General features: G+C 43.3%; 1 protein-coding gene across 3 annotated transcripts in view; it reads right to left on the reverse strand.

Annotated features, from left to right (window-relative positions):
- Nucleotides 1–3,532: 3,532 nt before the first annotated feature.
- STX17 (syntaxin 17) overlaps nt 3,533–15,394 on the reverse strand; it is a 51,993-nt gene continuing 40,131 nt past the window's right edge. For all 3 annotated transcript variants that reach the window (XM_080940019.1, XM_080940020.1, XM_080940018.1), the window contains 2 exons: nt 8,680–8,766; nt 3,533–7,964 (listed from right to left, as the gene is read on the reverse strand). In XM_080940019.1, the coding sequence (XP_080796145.1) occupies nt 7,725–7,964; nt 8,680–8,766 (327 nt within the window). In that variant the 3' untranslated portion in view covers nt 3,533–7,724. The remainder of the gene's footprint in view (nt 7,965–8,679; nt 8,767–15,394) is intronic.

The following is a 15,394-nucleotide window of genomic DNA, read 5'->3' on the forward strand; positions in this document are numbered from 1 at the left end:
GGGATGAAACTTCCCAGCTGCATAACAAGATTTTCTTTTCCAGTGCTGAGGACTGAACCCAGGACTTAATGCCTTAGGCTACTCTACCACATCCCCATCCTGGAAGGATTAACATACATAATATACAAAGATTTCAAAAGGCCACACAGCTAATTAAAAGAAAATGAGCTAAGGAGACTGTGGAGTTCTCAGAATACAAATGGTTAGTAACGTTTTAAAATTTAAAAATAAAGTGTTTAGCATCTTTACCTTCAGGAAAATGCAAATTAAAACTGCTCTGTGATCATATCTCACCCCCATCATAAAAACAAAAGACAAGTGCTGGGTAAAGTGTTTAGAAAGAGAAACCCTTCCTTAGTCACTGTTAGTGGGACAGTAAACTAGTGCAGCCACTCCTCAAAAAGCTAAAAATAGGGTTACTATTTAGTCCAGGTGTATCAGTCCTATGCACACACCCAATGAACCCTATGTTGTACTTCAGAGATATTTGCTTCTCCATGTTGGTTGATGCTTTGTTCACTGTAGCAAAAAAAAAAAAAAAAAAAAAAAAAAAAAAAAAAAAGGAGATACACACACACGTATATATATGTATACACACACAATAGAATTTTATTCAGCTGTTAAGAAAAATGGAATTCAGCCAGCTGGTAACAATCTCAGCACTTGGAAGGCAGAGACAGGTAGATCTCTGAGCACAAGGCCAGCCTTGTCTGTAGAGTGAGTTCCAGGACAGCCAGGGCATTATTCTAACAGAGTTGCATTAAATCTGTACATCGAGAGACTACAAGGCGGCCACACTCACAACACTGATCCTTCCATTCAGGAGCATGGGAGGCATGTCCATTTCCTAGTGCCATCCTCAGTCTCTCTCTCTCTGTCTCTGTCTCTCTGTCTCTCTCTGTCTGTCTGTCTCTCTCTCTCTCTCTCTCTCTCTCTCTCTCTCTCTCTCTCTCTCTCTCTCTCTCTCTCTCTCTCTCTCTCTCCTCGAAAGAAAGGGTGGAAGAATTAAATTCTATACTTTGCAGAAAAATAGAGATGGGATTTTTTTTTTTTTTTGAGTAGTCCAGGTTTGGAAGGATAAACGTGTTCTCTCACATGCAGATCGTAGTTCCTGATTTTTATGTGTGTGCTTAGGAGAGAATGAATGTAGGTAAAGGCCAGGAAACTAGGAATGGGTTCACGAGAGAAGGGAGTAGGAAGAGGGAGAGAGGAGTGGAGGAGGTTAACACTAGGAGTGGGAGGGTTTACACTGGGGTGTGGGCAGGGAGGTGGGAGAGTAGTGAGTGTGGGAAGGTCAACCACAACCAAGTTTGTATAAAATGCTACAGGAAAACCTGCTATTTTGCTAAGATAAAAATGTTAAGTGTACGTGTCACCATCTGTGGAAAGGACATCAACCTTTAAAACCGTGTTTTCTCATCTCTGCCCAGTTTAGTGTCATCCAGCATTGCTCTGTACTCACGGGTCCACCACGCCTCTGTACGCGTGTGCTCGTCCTTTAAACTCTGGGGAAGAGCGTAAATGACAGTCATTCAGTCAACAGTAATGTAGTCACTAATAGTTGTCGTTAGTCTGAACAAACCATATTGGACATTTAACATCCAAGTTACTTGATGGCCGCCCTGTGTCGTGTAGACAAGGTATCAAAGGGATAGCCTATAAGAATGGCTTGAACTGTTGACCCAACTCTACCTAGGTAACTGTAAATCTTTAAGACTCACAGAGGAAAGGAAGGCAACTATAGTATCACTTTCCATTCTTATCAAGAGGCTGTTTGGGGATAAGTGTATGAACTTGGGCATCAGAGACATGGGCTCAAATTTTAAGCGTGTTCCTTTAAGTGTAAGCCTTGCTGTTGCCTACTCCCATTCTCTGCTCTTCCGAAAAGCCTCTGCACTCCTTCAGCTCCATCCTGTTTCAGTATTAGTCTGTCCAATTGTAAATCTCTTAGGTCCTGTGAAGACTAATATTGCCAACTTGACAAGATCTAGTTTCACCAACAGGCCCAGCTTCCGGGCGTGCCTGAGGGAGTGTCTAGATTAGTTTCAGTCTGTGCTGCAGTGTTCCACGTGCTAAAGTCCCAGACTCCATGAGGACGGAGCCGAGCACCAGCCCCCAACACTTCCCAATTCCAGATGCAATGCCACCAGCTGCGTCAAGCTCCTGGGATGAGGCAAAATAAACCCGTTTCCTTAAGTGCTTTTGTTAGTTATGCGTCTCAACAAGAAAAGTAACTCATGTAGACCCCTACTAGTCCCACAAATCTAACTGTACAACAGCAGGTTTAAAAGAAATCCAAAGATTTCTGCTGTGACAGAGATCTTCAGATCAAGACTTTTAATCTGTGGAAGAAAACTGTCTTCACCTCCAGATTCTCAAATCCTCATGACATTCAAATTCTCCATGTACTTTTTACATTTCTCGTCTTGAATTTTGCATTCCTCCTAATGGCAAACACGGACAGTCACAAGGATTTGCTATGTCCGAGCACCTCCAAAGTCAGGACTCGAACGTTATAGTTTTGCTACTCAACGGTTCAGTCTCCTCATTGCCAATTAAACAATAACTAATAAGAGCAAGAGACGCCTGTTCACACCCCGTATGGAGGTTACTGTGTAGCTGGAGAGGTCTCACTACCATCAAGTAGAAACTCCCAACTCTGCAGAATTACCCACAGGTGAAAGAGAAATAGGAGCCAATCAACAGTTGGGAAACGTGGCCATAGCAAACGCCCTGTGGAGTCCCAGGCCCTAAACGGTAAACGCCATGGCATTTCTCAGTGGGTTTAGTAATCATCATAAAGTAGGCATTCGACAGTAAGCAGGGGGATCTCAAAAATCAGAGGTGAGAAAAGACATCTGCATTAAATATACCAAAAGCTTCAGCCAGTATGAAGACTATTTCTGGCAACTATGGGGAAATTAACAACTCGTAGTCCAGACATGCAGTTCCTTCAAACCAGTGTCCTCAAGCTATGGGCTGTGACCTTGGGGTCGGACAATCACCTCACAGGGTTTCCTAAGACCCATGGGAAACACGTCTACATTATGATTCATAACAGTAGCAAAATTTACAGCTATGAAATAGCAATGAAAAAAATTATGGTTGGAAGTCACCACAAGGAACTGTATTAGAAGTTCCCAGCATTAGGAAGGTGGAGAACCACTGCTTTAAACAAAGGATTACTGAATTTTAGATAAATAGAGCCACTCTTGTACACTCAGTTCCTCATTTTCTCATTAACGCCTTGGTTTTCCCCATGTCAAGTCCTAGCTCCCTTGAAGTCTGTAGCCCCTGTTCCATCAGAGATACTCTTCCTTACCTGCTGCAAAGCCTTCCTGTTCATTTCCAGTATTCCCTCTCCGAGACCTTTTCCATCCTCTTCCCATGTGTTGTTGTGTCTTACCTACTTTAGGTAACTGCATGGCTCACGACGATAGATTCCACAGGTCTATTTCTGTACACGACACTAGCACTTAATACACAACAGGAGCTCGGTTTAATGTTTGTCAAATGGGAATTTATTGCACGTTTCCTTATTCAAGCACCACTCAGCATCATAAGAAAAGACTTCACTGTTTAGCCTGTCCTTATCCTTACCTTGGCATACCTAAATTTCGATAATAATGTGGAAAAAGTTCCTTTTAGTTTAATTGATGAAATGCAGTAACACAATTCAATAATTAACACCGAGGAACATTTCAAATGGTTGAGAAGTGTATGCAATAGCAATCTATTAAGTATCTGCTCAAACCAGAGTGTTCACAGGGGCCCATGGAACTTCACTTGCTGTTGAAGTGGTCCTTCTGCCTAGATGGGTTTACATTCGTACGTTTCTTCCATTTTGCCTGATTTAGACCGCTGGAGTTAGGCTGAGAGCCTGCAAGCTTCATCAGACAACCAGACATGGCCTAATAATCAGAATGCACGGAGGATCCCCACCACACCCAAGTCAAGTAGCTTTGTAATTTTGGGCAAATCATTGCCTCTGACACTTTTTATGTTTTTATTCCAATATATTTGTTGGGTTAATATTGCACAGATGTATTTTTACCACAAGTTAGTTTTTTTGACAGCAGCAATGTAGATATAACTCTTTTAATATGATTTATAACACACAAGTTCTTCTATAAAATGGTGCCAAAATGATGAATACAGAGACTCACTCGTTAGGAACACGTGTTAATGGCAGTTAATAAGACAGAGCTGGGTGAGTGTAATCCCAGCAGGAGGATTACATTCAAACGAACCTGGGCTTTCCAGTAAAACCGGATTTCAGAAAACAGAAACAACAGAACACCACGCACAAACTACCTGAATGTGTGTTATGACTTGGAGCCAAGCGGGAAGCATTTGCTGAGCCTCCAGAGACTTTGGGGACGTCATCAGACATCTCTGAGCACCTGAGAGCAGCAGCCCTCTCTGACGGTAAAGTATTGCTTGCCCAAGGAGGCCCTTGCTCCAGGCTTTTACTCCTCTATCTGGAGTTCATGCCATCAGTGAAGGGCTTCTGAGGCTTCCAGAGCAATGCCTTGGTTTCCTAACAACTCAAAAGATTTGGCTTCTGGGCTTTTATTGGAAGAAAATACTGTGTGCTAGATATTCGTAGTTGGATTTCCAAACTTCTTTCCACAGAAGGTCTTAGCAGCTTCCGGTCCTCGCTCTGCAGACAACACAGGCATGGATAGCAGACGGGCAGAGGGACATTTGTGGCCAGCAGGAGTTTCAGGAAAACCCAGTCCATGCTCCAGAAGTCTGGCCAGTTCTAGGCAGTTTCAGCAAGTTTGCTCTCTAGGCAGGCTGAGTCCTGACTCCCGTGTGTGAGGGAGGGGAGTTAAGCCAGCAGAAGACACACAACTGAGATGGGAAGAGAGCAGGGTCACGGAGTGTGGGGAAACAGTCTGTGGAAAAGCCAACACAATGGACATGGCTTTTCTTACTTAGCATGCAATTTCTGGGGTGGCAATCCCAAAGCAGATGTTCAGAAATAGCCTATTAGCCCCCCTACCGTCTGTGCATGGCTTCCCAGGGGGCATCATTTAACCTATAATGATTTATTGACTCTAAAAGCTACGAGAGATGTGTTTTTTAAAGTCCTGTTTGTTTTTGGTTATATAAAACATGTTTAATAGTGATGATAGCCTATGATGTGAACCAGCGTGTAGGGTGGGTGGGGTATCGGTGCTCACTTTATACAGCGTGGGATGTTCACAGTTGGCCTCCCAGGCTCTGAGCCTCGAGTCAGGCAGCAGAGCAGAGCACTGTGAGGCTCCGCATCACGTAGTCATCACCCACTGCTCCGTCCATGGGTGCTGCTGAGGCCTGACCAACTGTCGGGAAACACCAGCTCTTCCTTGGAGAAGGCTGCTCTGAAGACTGAGCGCGGCTGTCCACTTGTAGACCGAGACTGGTGGAGTGGGGTTGAGAGGACATCGTAGTAAAGACTTTCCATGTGTGTATGTTCAATTCTAATAATCCTAATTTCAGATAAATTATCAGATTATAGCATTAAAAATGCCTTTAGAAGGACTGCCATTAGTGAAGTCTCTAGAAATTTTAAGACATTAAAGTGATTCTTTTAACTAGTTGAAAAAAAAAGACATAAATCATAGAGATGATCCATTTAACTGGACACTATGGGGCATATTAAATTCAATTTTAAGATCATTTCTGTGTCATATTGACTAATTTATACTTTTAAGTACTTTATATCATTTATAGTTAATTAAACACTCCTAAGAAATTTCCACAAAATGTTGTCTATTGGATTCTATTGTGGAGAGTGAGAAACAATTTCTAAATAACTTTAAAGAGGACTTCACTTCCTTAAGCATTAAGATGGCCAGTGTCAAAGCCCAGTGCTGATGGCTCAACAAAGATTGCAAGTGCAGAGGGGAAGCCTCACCCCTGCTGGACTTCCATGTGCTGTGGCTGTTATGGCACCCTGACTGGTGGCACTTTTGGGATTAATGGAATTGAGCATCAAGCAGAGGAAGATGAAGTAGATGTGGGAGATTAAAGAATTAAACAATAGGGCTGATTCTTAACATTCCAGCTGGGCAGGCTGGACCGGCTGTATCAGAACTACCCTAGGACCCAAGTTCAGGGATCTTGTTTTAGCTGGGTGTGGTGGCACACCTTTAATCCCAGCACTCAGGAGGCACAGGAAGGTGGGTATCTCTGAGTTCAGGGCAGCCTGGTCTACAAAGCAAGTTCCAGGACAGCCAGGCCAGGGCTATACAGAGAAACCATCTTGAAATAAAGACAAAACAAAACAAAAAGAATCTGTTCTGACTGCCCCCTGCATGGGTCTGACATGCTATCTTAAAGGAGCAGCAAGAACCAGAGAACAAAGAATGATGCTAAAATAATTACTCTAAATACTTAATGCCCAGTGTGTTTGGTATATTTTATGATCCAACAATTATTCAAAGTTTTTTGTTTGTTATTAAAGTCTTAAGTCAGCAGATAAAAAAATGCTCAATACTTTCCAATCTTTTAATATGATGTGGTGCTTTGTATCATAGGGATGCACTGGTGAGATTCACGAAGTCTTAAAGGAAAGGCTGCTGTGACACAGAGAGAGGTAGCAACCAACAGAGCTGCAGACATCAACTCCATGCTTTGGGCCCCTGAACACATGTTTGGGCTGGTGGCACTCTCTCCTCAGGAAGAGTTAAGAGTGGCTTCTCCCTATTCCTTTTCTCTATATCCAAACCTCTCTGTTCTGAGACAGACATGGAGCTGGACTGGACCATGCCTGCTGCCCATGCCAACTGTTGGGTTAGCACCACAGATCTTCCCTTGGGTCTGAATGGCGGACTTGGCCATCTGAACATGAGAGAAGTTGGTTGTGAACACCAGGAGGAACAGCAGCGGCAGGAGGGGAGATGACCTGGGAAAGGGCAGCAAAAGAGATGAGGTAGAAAGCTCCTTCTTGGACCCCCAAGAAGACTGAGGGGCCTCGATTCCTTGAGGCAAGTATGCCAGTCCCTTCTAAAGTGCCCTGTGATGTGATCTTGTACGCTCCTTAGCCCAAATAATGTTGAAAATTAAAAAAAAAATTTCAACTTAAGAGATTACAGGTAGGGGTAGCTAGAGATGGAAAACTATGTAAGAAAGCAGAGAAAGATCCTTATAACATGGGTAGAACTCACTCTAGAAGCACTCTAGGTAGTTTTCAGAACTGCCAGCTGGAGATGGGTTGGTGGCTGGTTAGTAGGTCTAGCATGTGGGGAGGTTCTGTGCTCCTTATCTGGAGAGGCAGGAAAGACTTCAGAAAAAACACCCACGTCACAATAAGAGACTCTAAAGAGAAGATGGGCTTCTCTTTCTATTTTACATATTAATTTCTTCCCCAGAAAACACAGATGGATTCTCGCACAACAGCCCTCAAGTCCACAGCATCACCTGTGCCCCGTGTTGAGCAGTAACATCCCTACCTGACGGAAGGACTCCTGAGCTCACATTCTGTTCTTCCCTATAGGAAGGAATAATCTACAGATGGACTGACCCTCACATCCTACACCCAGTCTTCACATTTCCAGGCTGAGCCTTTGCTCTTTGGCAGTCTTTACAGTTGATCTGACAGACACCCTCTGCCCAGGCCCCTCCACCTCTGCAGTCTCCACTAACAGCCAGCAGACACCCGTCCACTCAGTGCAGCGTGGGCAGGAGAGCCCCTTCCTAACACTGCTCCGGCAGCCGCCGCTGGAAGCTGGGCTTTAGCTGCATTTTTTGTCACTTTGGCTAGGGAGATCTGGACAGCTGGAAGTGAGCTTCTCCATCATTTTCTGTTTCCTTCTTTGTATCAATTTTCCACCTGTGAAGCCTAACACCCCACCACCAAGTGCAGCTGCAATTCCTGCCACTTTGAAGCCTGCGAGGAGGCCGATGGGACCCCCCACTACTCCTCCAATGAGTGCACCTGCCACAGGCAGAGCTGCCAGCTTGTATTTTGCAGCCTGTAAAAAAAAAAAAAAATTCAATTTAGAAACTGAGTTGAGAAAAATCTGCCTGTGGTGATGTACGTTTCCTCTCATTTCTCCTGGCAATGCCTCTTTAACTCTAGGTTCATAATTTCCTCAGATTATTCTCGGAGGGGTGTGTGTGAACATATTCCACAGGTACTGCCATAGCTCCAGACCACAGAACTAAACGAGGCAGGAGGACTATACAAAGTGATTTCACTTGCTAAATAATCAATCCACTATCTGGCTGGCTTATTTAAACAGCTTCAGCAGCCACTGGCTCCCAGCAAAGCTTTGATTCAGCACAGAGGCTATTCCACACTAGGCACCTGGGCCGAGAGTCACATCATATGGATAACAGACGCCCCCACTCCTCCAGTGTACGGTAGGCTCATACTTTGGTTCTGCCGGGAGTAATGGACGGCTCTCTCTTGTCCCTAGGCCTCTGTAGATATCCTTCATAACAACTGAATGCCCTAGAGTGAGGCCACAGTTCATTCTCTTTGGGGAAAACAATTCTCTCATGATAGAATGAATCTGGGAGTAAAATATTACAGCCATTGATTTCTTACACTACCTATGTGTCATTCCTTCCTTCTTTCCTTAATTGCTGGTTCCCTCGACACTGAAGAGAGCAGATCAATTGGGTTAATACTGAGATTCTGGGAGCCAGAGTACCATTGATTTGTCAGCAGGGGTGGAGTCTTACCTTCTGCAAGTGTTTGGTCCCCTCTTCCACATTCACAGCGGCAGTGTTGACATGGTCTGCAATGCTGTCAATCTTCTCCTGCTGAGACTAGATGCAAAGGAATTATGAGTGAGGGGCCCTGCTGCGGAGCAGTGGGAAGCCCACACACACTATTTTAATTCCTGTAATCAGGCCCCGGGTACCGCAGCCTTGCAGTCTTAATAGTGGTTCATTAATAGCATCTGATAAACCATGTCGAAAGTACAAATTCACTTTCAGGAAGGAAAGAGGGGACTTAATGATTAGGTAATAAATGGGTGGTACCTTCATAGCAAAAAGCACCTCACACTAGAACTCACTCAAACATGCAAACATGTCATTCTCCAAATGAACCCACTTTGTAGGAGGAAAAATATCCAAATAAGCATTTAAACCAATTCAAACATCAACAACAAAAGGTCCATAACTTGTGTTCTTTGGAGATTCACCTTAGGAGTAAAATGCCCTTTATCCAACAGACACAAATTGTTTTGTTTTTGTTAGAATGAGACTACAAGTCGGTGTAATCCAGCACAAAATCTTTGCACATTTGATATGCAATAGGGAGCAATGAAGGAATCTGGGTCTTGAATTTTACTAAATAAAATATAGTCCAAGATAGAATGTTTCTCATCAACAACATCAACACAGCAGTCTCCCTTAACAGCAACGCCTGTTCTGACACAGGGGACTGCTGAAGAATAAATGCGTGGCTGGGGCTGCCATCCTCTCTAAGGTTTAAAACCACCTCAGTGGCGTTCATGAGTGGCTACTGAGCTCTGCTCAGACACCTCAGTCACAAGAACTCTGTCCTTAACCTAGAAACAGGATCTCAACAAGATCAACTTAGTTAACTGTATACATACATGGATACACACATGTGTATATACATGTATATACATACACATATGGTGGAGTAGGATAGGTTCTGACCAGTGTAGAAACCCATGTGATCACTATGAGCATCAGGGCATACGAAGTTTCTTTTACTCCCAAATTTCAGAGAAACATAGGGAAATGTCACTTTAACTCCACATAACAGCACCTTATACATGCCTAACACTTCCTATTCCAATCAGCATTCCATGTGAGGACACGGCTGCCACATAGCCCACCAAGCCCATCTCCCTCCCATTAACATTCCTGGTAGTCTTTCCCTGCCCAGCACGCACCCTCTCTCTGACAGGCCTTTGTGCTGACCATTCATTCCAAGATTCCACACCGCCATCTTGATCCTTAAGTCCCAAACAGTCTGTCTTCACGGTTAATTTGAACCTGTCACAAACATATGCAAGGTTCTCAAAAGAGATCACCTGCAAAGCTTCTGGAAATGCATTGTTGGGGCCTGGCCACAGGCTTTAGAGTGTGTGTGTGTGTGTGTGTGTGTGTGTGTGTGTGTGTGTGTGTGTGTAGAGTTATAGAAGGCTGTGGTTCACCGGCTGTGAGTGCTGGGAACCAAATTCAGGTCTCCTACAGGAGCAGTCCATGCTCCCACCTGCTGAGCCATCTCTGCAGCCTCCCATGTTACACTCTCTGAAGGTCACCATTACCCATGGTAAGACTGGCACAAAAACCTAGGTTTGGATATTCTGTGTTCAAATCCCAGCACTGCCGTGGTATGTCCTTGAGCCAAGTACTTCTGTCTACTACATGAGGACAAAGGTGCTGCTACTTCACAGACCTGAAAGGAGGACACAGTGAGGTGTCTGCGAAGCACGGTGGGAAACAGAAGCACTCACCCTGATTTGCTCCGGGAAGGGCTACTTCTTACATTTCTATACCTCTTATATTTAGTGAGCTTTGGTTCTTAGAATCGTGTTCTCAGATGATAGTGGTATAAATTTTAATTTTTATGATAGCAAAGCTTCTTAGACAGCTTTCTTCTTAGCCAAACAAGTTAAAAGTGCCAGCACCAATAATATCCAACTGACCTGGACTCCTGACATCTTAGCATTACTTCTCTTTGGGATATACCAAAGGTTTCCACCTGTGCCTGAAACAACCTATGCTAGCAGATATGTCACTGGCAGTAAAACCCTATCATCACCTTTTACATCTTTAGAGGCTAAGGTGAAGTGTAAGTAGCAACTCCCCCTCAGGCTGAGAAAGGAGTCTGCTGGGGCTATTGCTATGTCCACACTCCAAGTGACCAGAAGACACTAGGAAGATATATTTTCTGTGCCCCTTCCTAAAACTTTGGATACTGCATCACTATGATTATCTTAGTCACTGTTCTGTTGCTGTGAAGAGACACCATGACAAAGGCAGCTCTTCTATAGGAAGACATTTAACTGGGGGCTTGCACAGTTTCAGGGACTTAGTCTATCATCCATGGCAGAAACACAGTGACAGGGAACATAATGCCACACACGGTGCTGGAGAACTAGCTAAGAGTTACATCTTGAGCATTATGCATTGCCAAAAGACAGAGAAGGGGCCTGGCATGGGCTTTTGACACTTTAAACCCCCCCCCCCCCAGTAACACACTTCCTCCAACAAGACCATAGCTCTCAATCCTTCTAATCCTTTTGAAGAGTTCCAACTTGGTTACTAAGCATTCAAATACTTGAGTCCACTGGGGCCATTCTCATTTAAACCATCACAGTGACTTTTCAAGTTTAATGTAGAGCAGTAAAATAACAAATTTGCTCCCTACAAAATTCCTTTGGAATAATTAGATTAAGGACAACCAGGAAAATGCCCATCCTAAGATTACTCATCATCTCAAAATCATGCAATTATCAGCCCAAGATGAACCCCTTGGCCCTGGGGCAGTAGGCCACACCTTCAGGTACTACAGTCATTGGAAGCTTGCTTCGACATGGGGATAGGGTAAGGCAGTGGACAGAAAACCTTCCCCTGGACCAACAGGCTCCCCTCACTTATACAGACCTAGCTGTTTCTTTCCTTTAGTTTGGCTTCAATTTCCAACAGTCTGTATCTACAGTGACTGTAGTTAGCTGTCAATCACAATCAGAATAATAAACTATTATTCAGAACTGGTCATAGCTCTTTACATCAGGCCAACTTGCACGTGTATAACCTACCACAGTCTACAAAACCAGGCTTGTCCCAACAGTGGTGGCTCAGGAACTCTGCTTCCACCCACCTACTTTCCCTCTTTGCTTCTGACTTCATCTACCTAGATTCCCACACTGGACAGTCTTCACCATCTCTCCTGAGTGGCATTTTACTCTTTGGCACTTAGAAGTGTTTTCAGCATTCCTTTAGTAATGAACTAAGCTATGTATAAGGCACACTACAGTATTTATCAAACTAACACACACATCCCATTTTATAAAAGAAAAATTCTCAAAACTTGAAAAATATGGCTATAAATTTCATCTTAAGAAATATTAGATTAGATTGCCTAATGTCCTTAAAATAGCTAAATCTGTACAAACAGTTTTAGGGCCACCCAAGGTTCAGGAGAAAATGTGAATACTGAGAGGAAACAACGTGAGTGATACACAGGCACAGTACAGCGATCTTGGCCTAGCAAAGGCAGGAAGCAGGGTGAGGAAGCAGGAACTCTGCAGTGGAGCGGACTAAAGGGACTCAGGACTGGGATGTCTGGAGGGACTGATGCTGGGAACTAAGGTAAAGAGCCAAGCCAAGGCTGCAGGAAGAACTGGGGCAGTGGGAGTGAGGGTGAATGGTGTTCTGCCGTAGGGCGGTAGGGCTCCCATCAGGCATAACAAACTTTCTGCTGTCAAATGCTGTGCTAAACCCACAGCAGTCATGCAAGAATGGACCCAACTGAATCCACCGTAGCCCTGTTATAATGCAGCCAGAAGAAACTCGGATCTCAAGAGACACAGAGAAAAAGAAAACGATGCAGCAGTAACGGTAGAATCTTGTCCAACTTCTGGCCCAGCGCTCTTTAAATTCTCTGACTAGACAGAAATAGGGCTGGTCACAAGAAAAGGGCACTTGCACAAACAGAGCAGCATAACTTATAGATACTAATACACTCAGAATGACTGGGCTTCACTATAACCTCCCATTATCTTAGTGAATCCTTTGTTTCACAGCAAACTATGTACACACCTAACAATTTAAGACTTTTAAGTATACAATTTTGTGGCGTTTTATTCACAGTGTAGAGACATCATTGCCACTACCCTATAGGATCTTTTGATCCTACTGAAGTTACATAAATCTCTGTGTATAGAAGATGCTCCTTGATTACATGGTTAATTTGCCCAGTTACAGTCACATCCATGTGACAACAGAGGATGTGGTCACTCTTGTGTTCCCTACTTAGTCTGTAAATCCTTGGCCATGTATCATAAGAATTCAATCATCCTGGGAATAACAATCAAGGTTCTTGTTTTGAGCTTCTGCCAAATAGAATTGTGCCTCCTGTCCTTGTGATTATAACTAGGGCATTTGTATGGGGCTATGGCTGTGACGAGAACCTTCTGCATACGTCCTTCCTAGACTGGGGTTGAGAACTGCCTACTATACAACATAACTGAACACACAATTAATCCTCCATAAACCTTACTCTTTTCTTTCATATGCCTACCCATTGGAAGAGAAGAGTTAAGGACATCTTTAACTTTCCTTGAAATCAATTTTAGAGAGGAATAATTTACATGTATTAAATGCATTTATATGTACAAATTGATGGCTTTGGCAAATGCATATGTTTATGTAACCATACACACATGCACTCTGTACACTGCATTAGCCTGGGAGATTTCAAAGATTTATGTATGAGTACACTGTGTCTCTCTTCAGACACACCAGAAGAGGGCATCAGATCCCATTACAGACGGTTATGAGCCACCACGTGGTTGAACTTAGGACTCTGGAAGAGCAGTAAGTGCTCTTAACCAATGAGCCATCTCTCCAGCCCGACTGGGAAATTATTAATTACAATAACTGGATATATCTTGATTGTAAACAATACATGTTTGGGGGATTCATGTATCATTTCCTGCCATCTGCAAAATTATGACAGACACTGAATCCAGATACTTGTAACATTTTCTTTCTTCCTTTCTTTTCTTTTTTTTCTTTCTTATTTAAAGGCATCAGAAATAATTCAAACAATTTACTACCTTCAATTTTGGTCATTACAGTTCAATAAAATATCCATAAGACAATAAAATGAGAACATGCCAACATTAGACAGTGTACAACTCATTGGTACAGGAGGGTCACAGAAGAAGAAAGACTTCCTAAGAAATAAAAATATGTTGAGGCAGGTTTAAAAAACCAAACAAACAAAGAAACAAACAAAAACAAGAACAACTGTCTCAAAACTTTGAAAACCTCTTATTTTGAAAGAATACAAGTGCTCTCACCCCATAATTGTTAAAAAGACAGAAGGTCAGTGTCTGGGAATCTGGAACACAGTACAGAACTGAAGTAACAAGCTCTGGAGTCCTCTGCTCCAACTCTGAGAAGCTGTGGCCTACGTGTTTCCACCTCAAAGCCAGGCCTGAGAGAAGCCATGCCCAGAAATGGTGGGCCCCGGTTCATGGCTTACTGAGAACAAATAATCAGCCTAGCCAGTGACAGGGGAAAGGGCTTCACACCTATGTAAACACATATTCATGCACGTGCTCATATTCTATACCTGTCTACAATTCCTAGGGAAGACACAAGAACAATTTAGAAAAATAATGATAGAAAATCTTTCTTTCCTCCAAGACGACAACATGCTCCTAATCTAAGACAGCAGACTCATTCAGGCCTTATAACAAAGAATAAAAAATTACAGCATTCTGTTTTTGACTTCACCTTCTTCTGGGTTGATCTTCAAAAAAGTCTTCTGAGCATCCTTTACATTATATAGGTAGGTATTACCACTCTACCTATAGATTAAATTCTTGTAGCTTGTTCCTAACTAGTAAGTCTTTCCAAGGCAGACTGGATTGCAGGAGTTTAGCTTGATCACACATCTGAACAAGCTCTTTTAGGCAATCCAAAATTCAGTAGCAGCACAACTTGGCTCTCACCATCCTTGTCCTGGTCACCCTGGTCCTGCAGGCTTGGACAGCAGCACATTTGGCACTTTGGGACACTCTACTCAGCTCACCATGTTCCGGTGCCCCCGGGACTCTCAGTGAGCACTGACACACTGACACACTGTTCTAGACTATGCTGATACTGCCTCTGTGGAGGTGGCTTTAATGCTGCTACTTTATAAACCATGCCTCCCTCCCGGGTACAGTGCTTCTGCTTGGAGCTGATGAGGCTTCTTTATATTTCTTATTTTTGCATTTAGTTATATGTGAAAACTGAGTCTAGGAGTCCCAGCCTTCTTCCTTCTGCAGAACTCCAAAAGGCAGAAAGTGGACTTTATTTATGTCAATAAACAACTCTGTCAGTCTTCCAATGCCGAGAGAATCTAGCAACATACTTTTTCCATAATATTGACTGACTTGATCTAGAATTTAAGGACTATATGCAACAGTTAAATACCATTTTTAAAATTATAATCTAGGCTCAGTGGTTAAGAGCACTTGCTGCTCTTGCACTGGACCTGAGTTAGGTTCCCGGCTCCCCTTTAGCAGCTCAAAACCATCCATCTGCAACTCCTTTTCTGGCCTCTGTGGGCATCAAACACACAGGCATTGCACATTAATACATGTAGGCAAAACTCATACACATACAAGCAAATATTTTCAAAATATGTGACTTCTACTGAATTTCTAATCAAAGGGACAGTGACTGATCAAGT

This window comes from Micromys minutus (assembly GCF_963924665.1).
Source record: "Micromys minutus genome assembly, chromosome: 28".
NCBI classification, from domain to species: domain Eukaryota; kingdom Metazoa; phylum Chordata; class Mammalia; order Rodentia; family Muridae; genus Micromys; species Micromys minutus.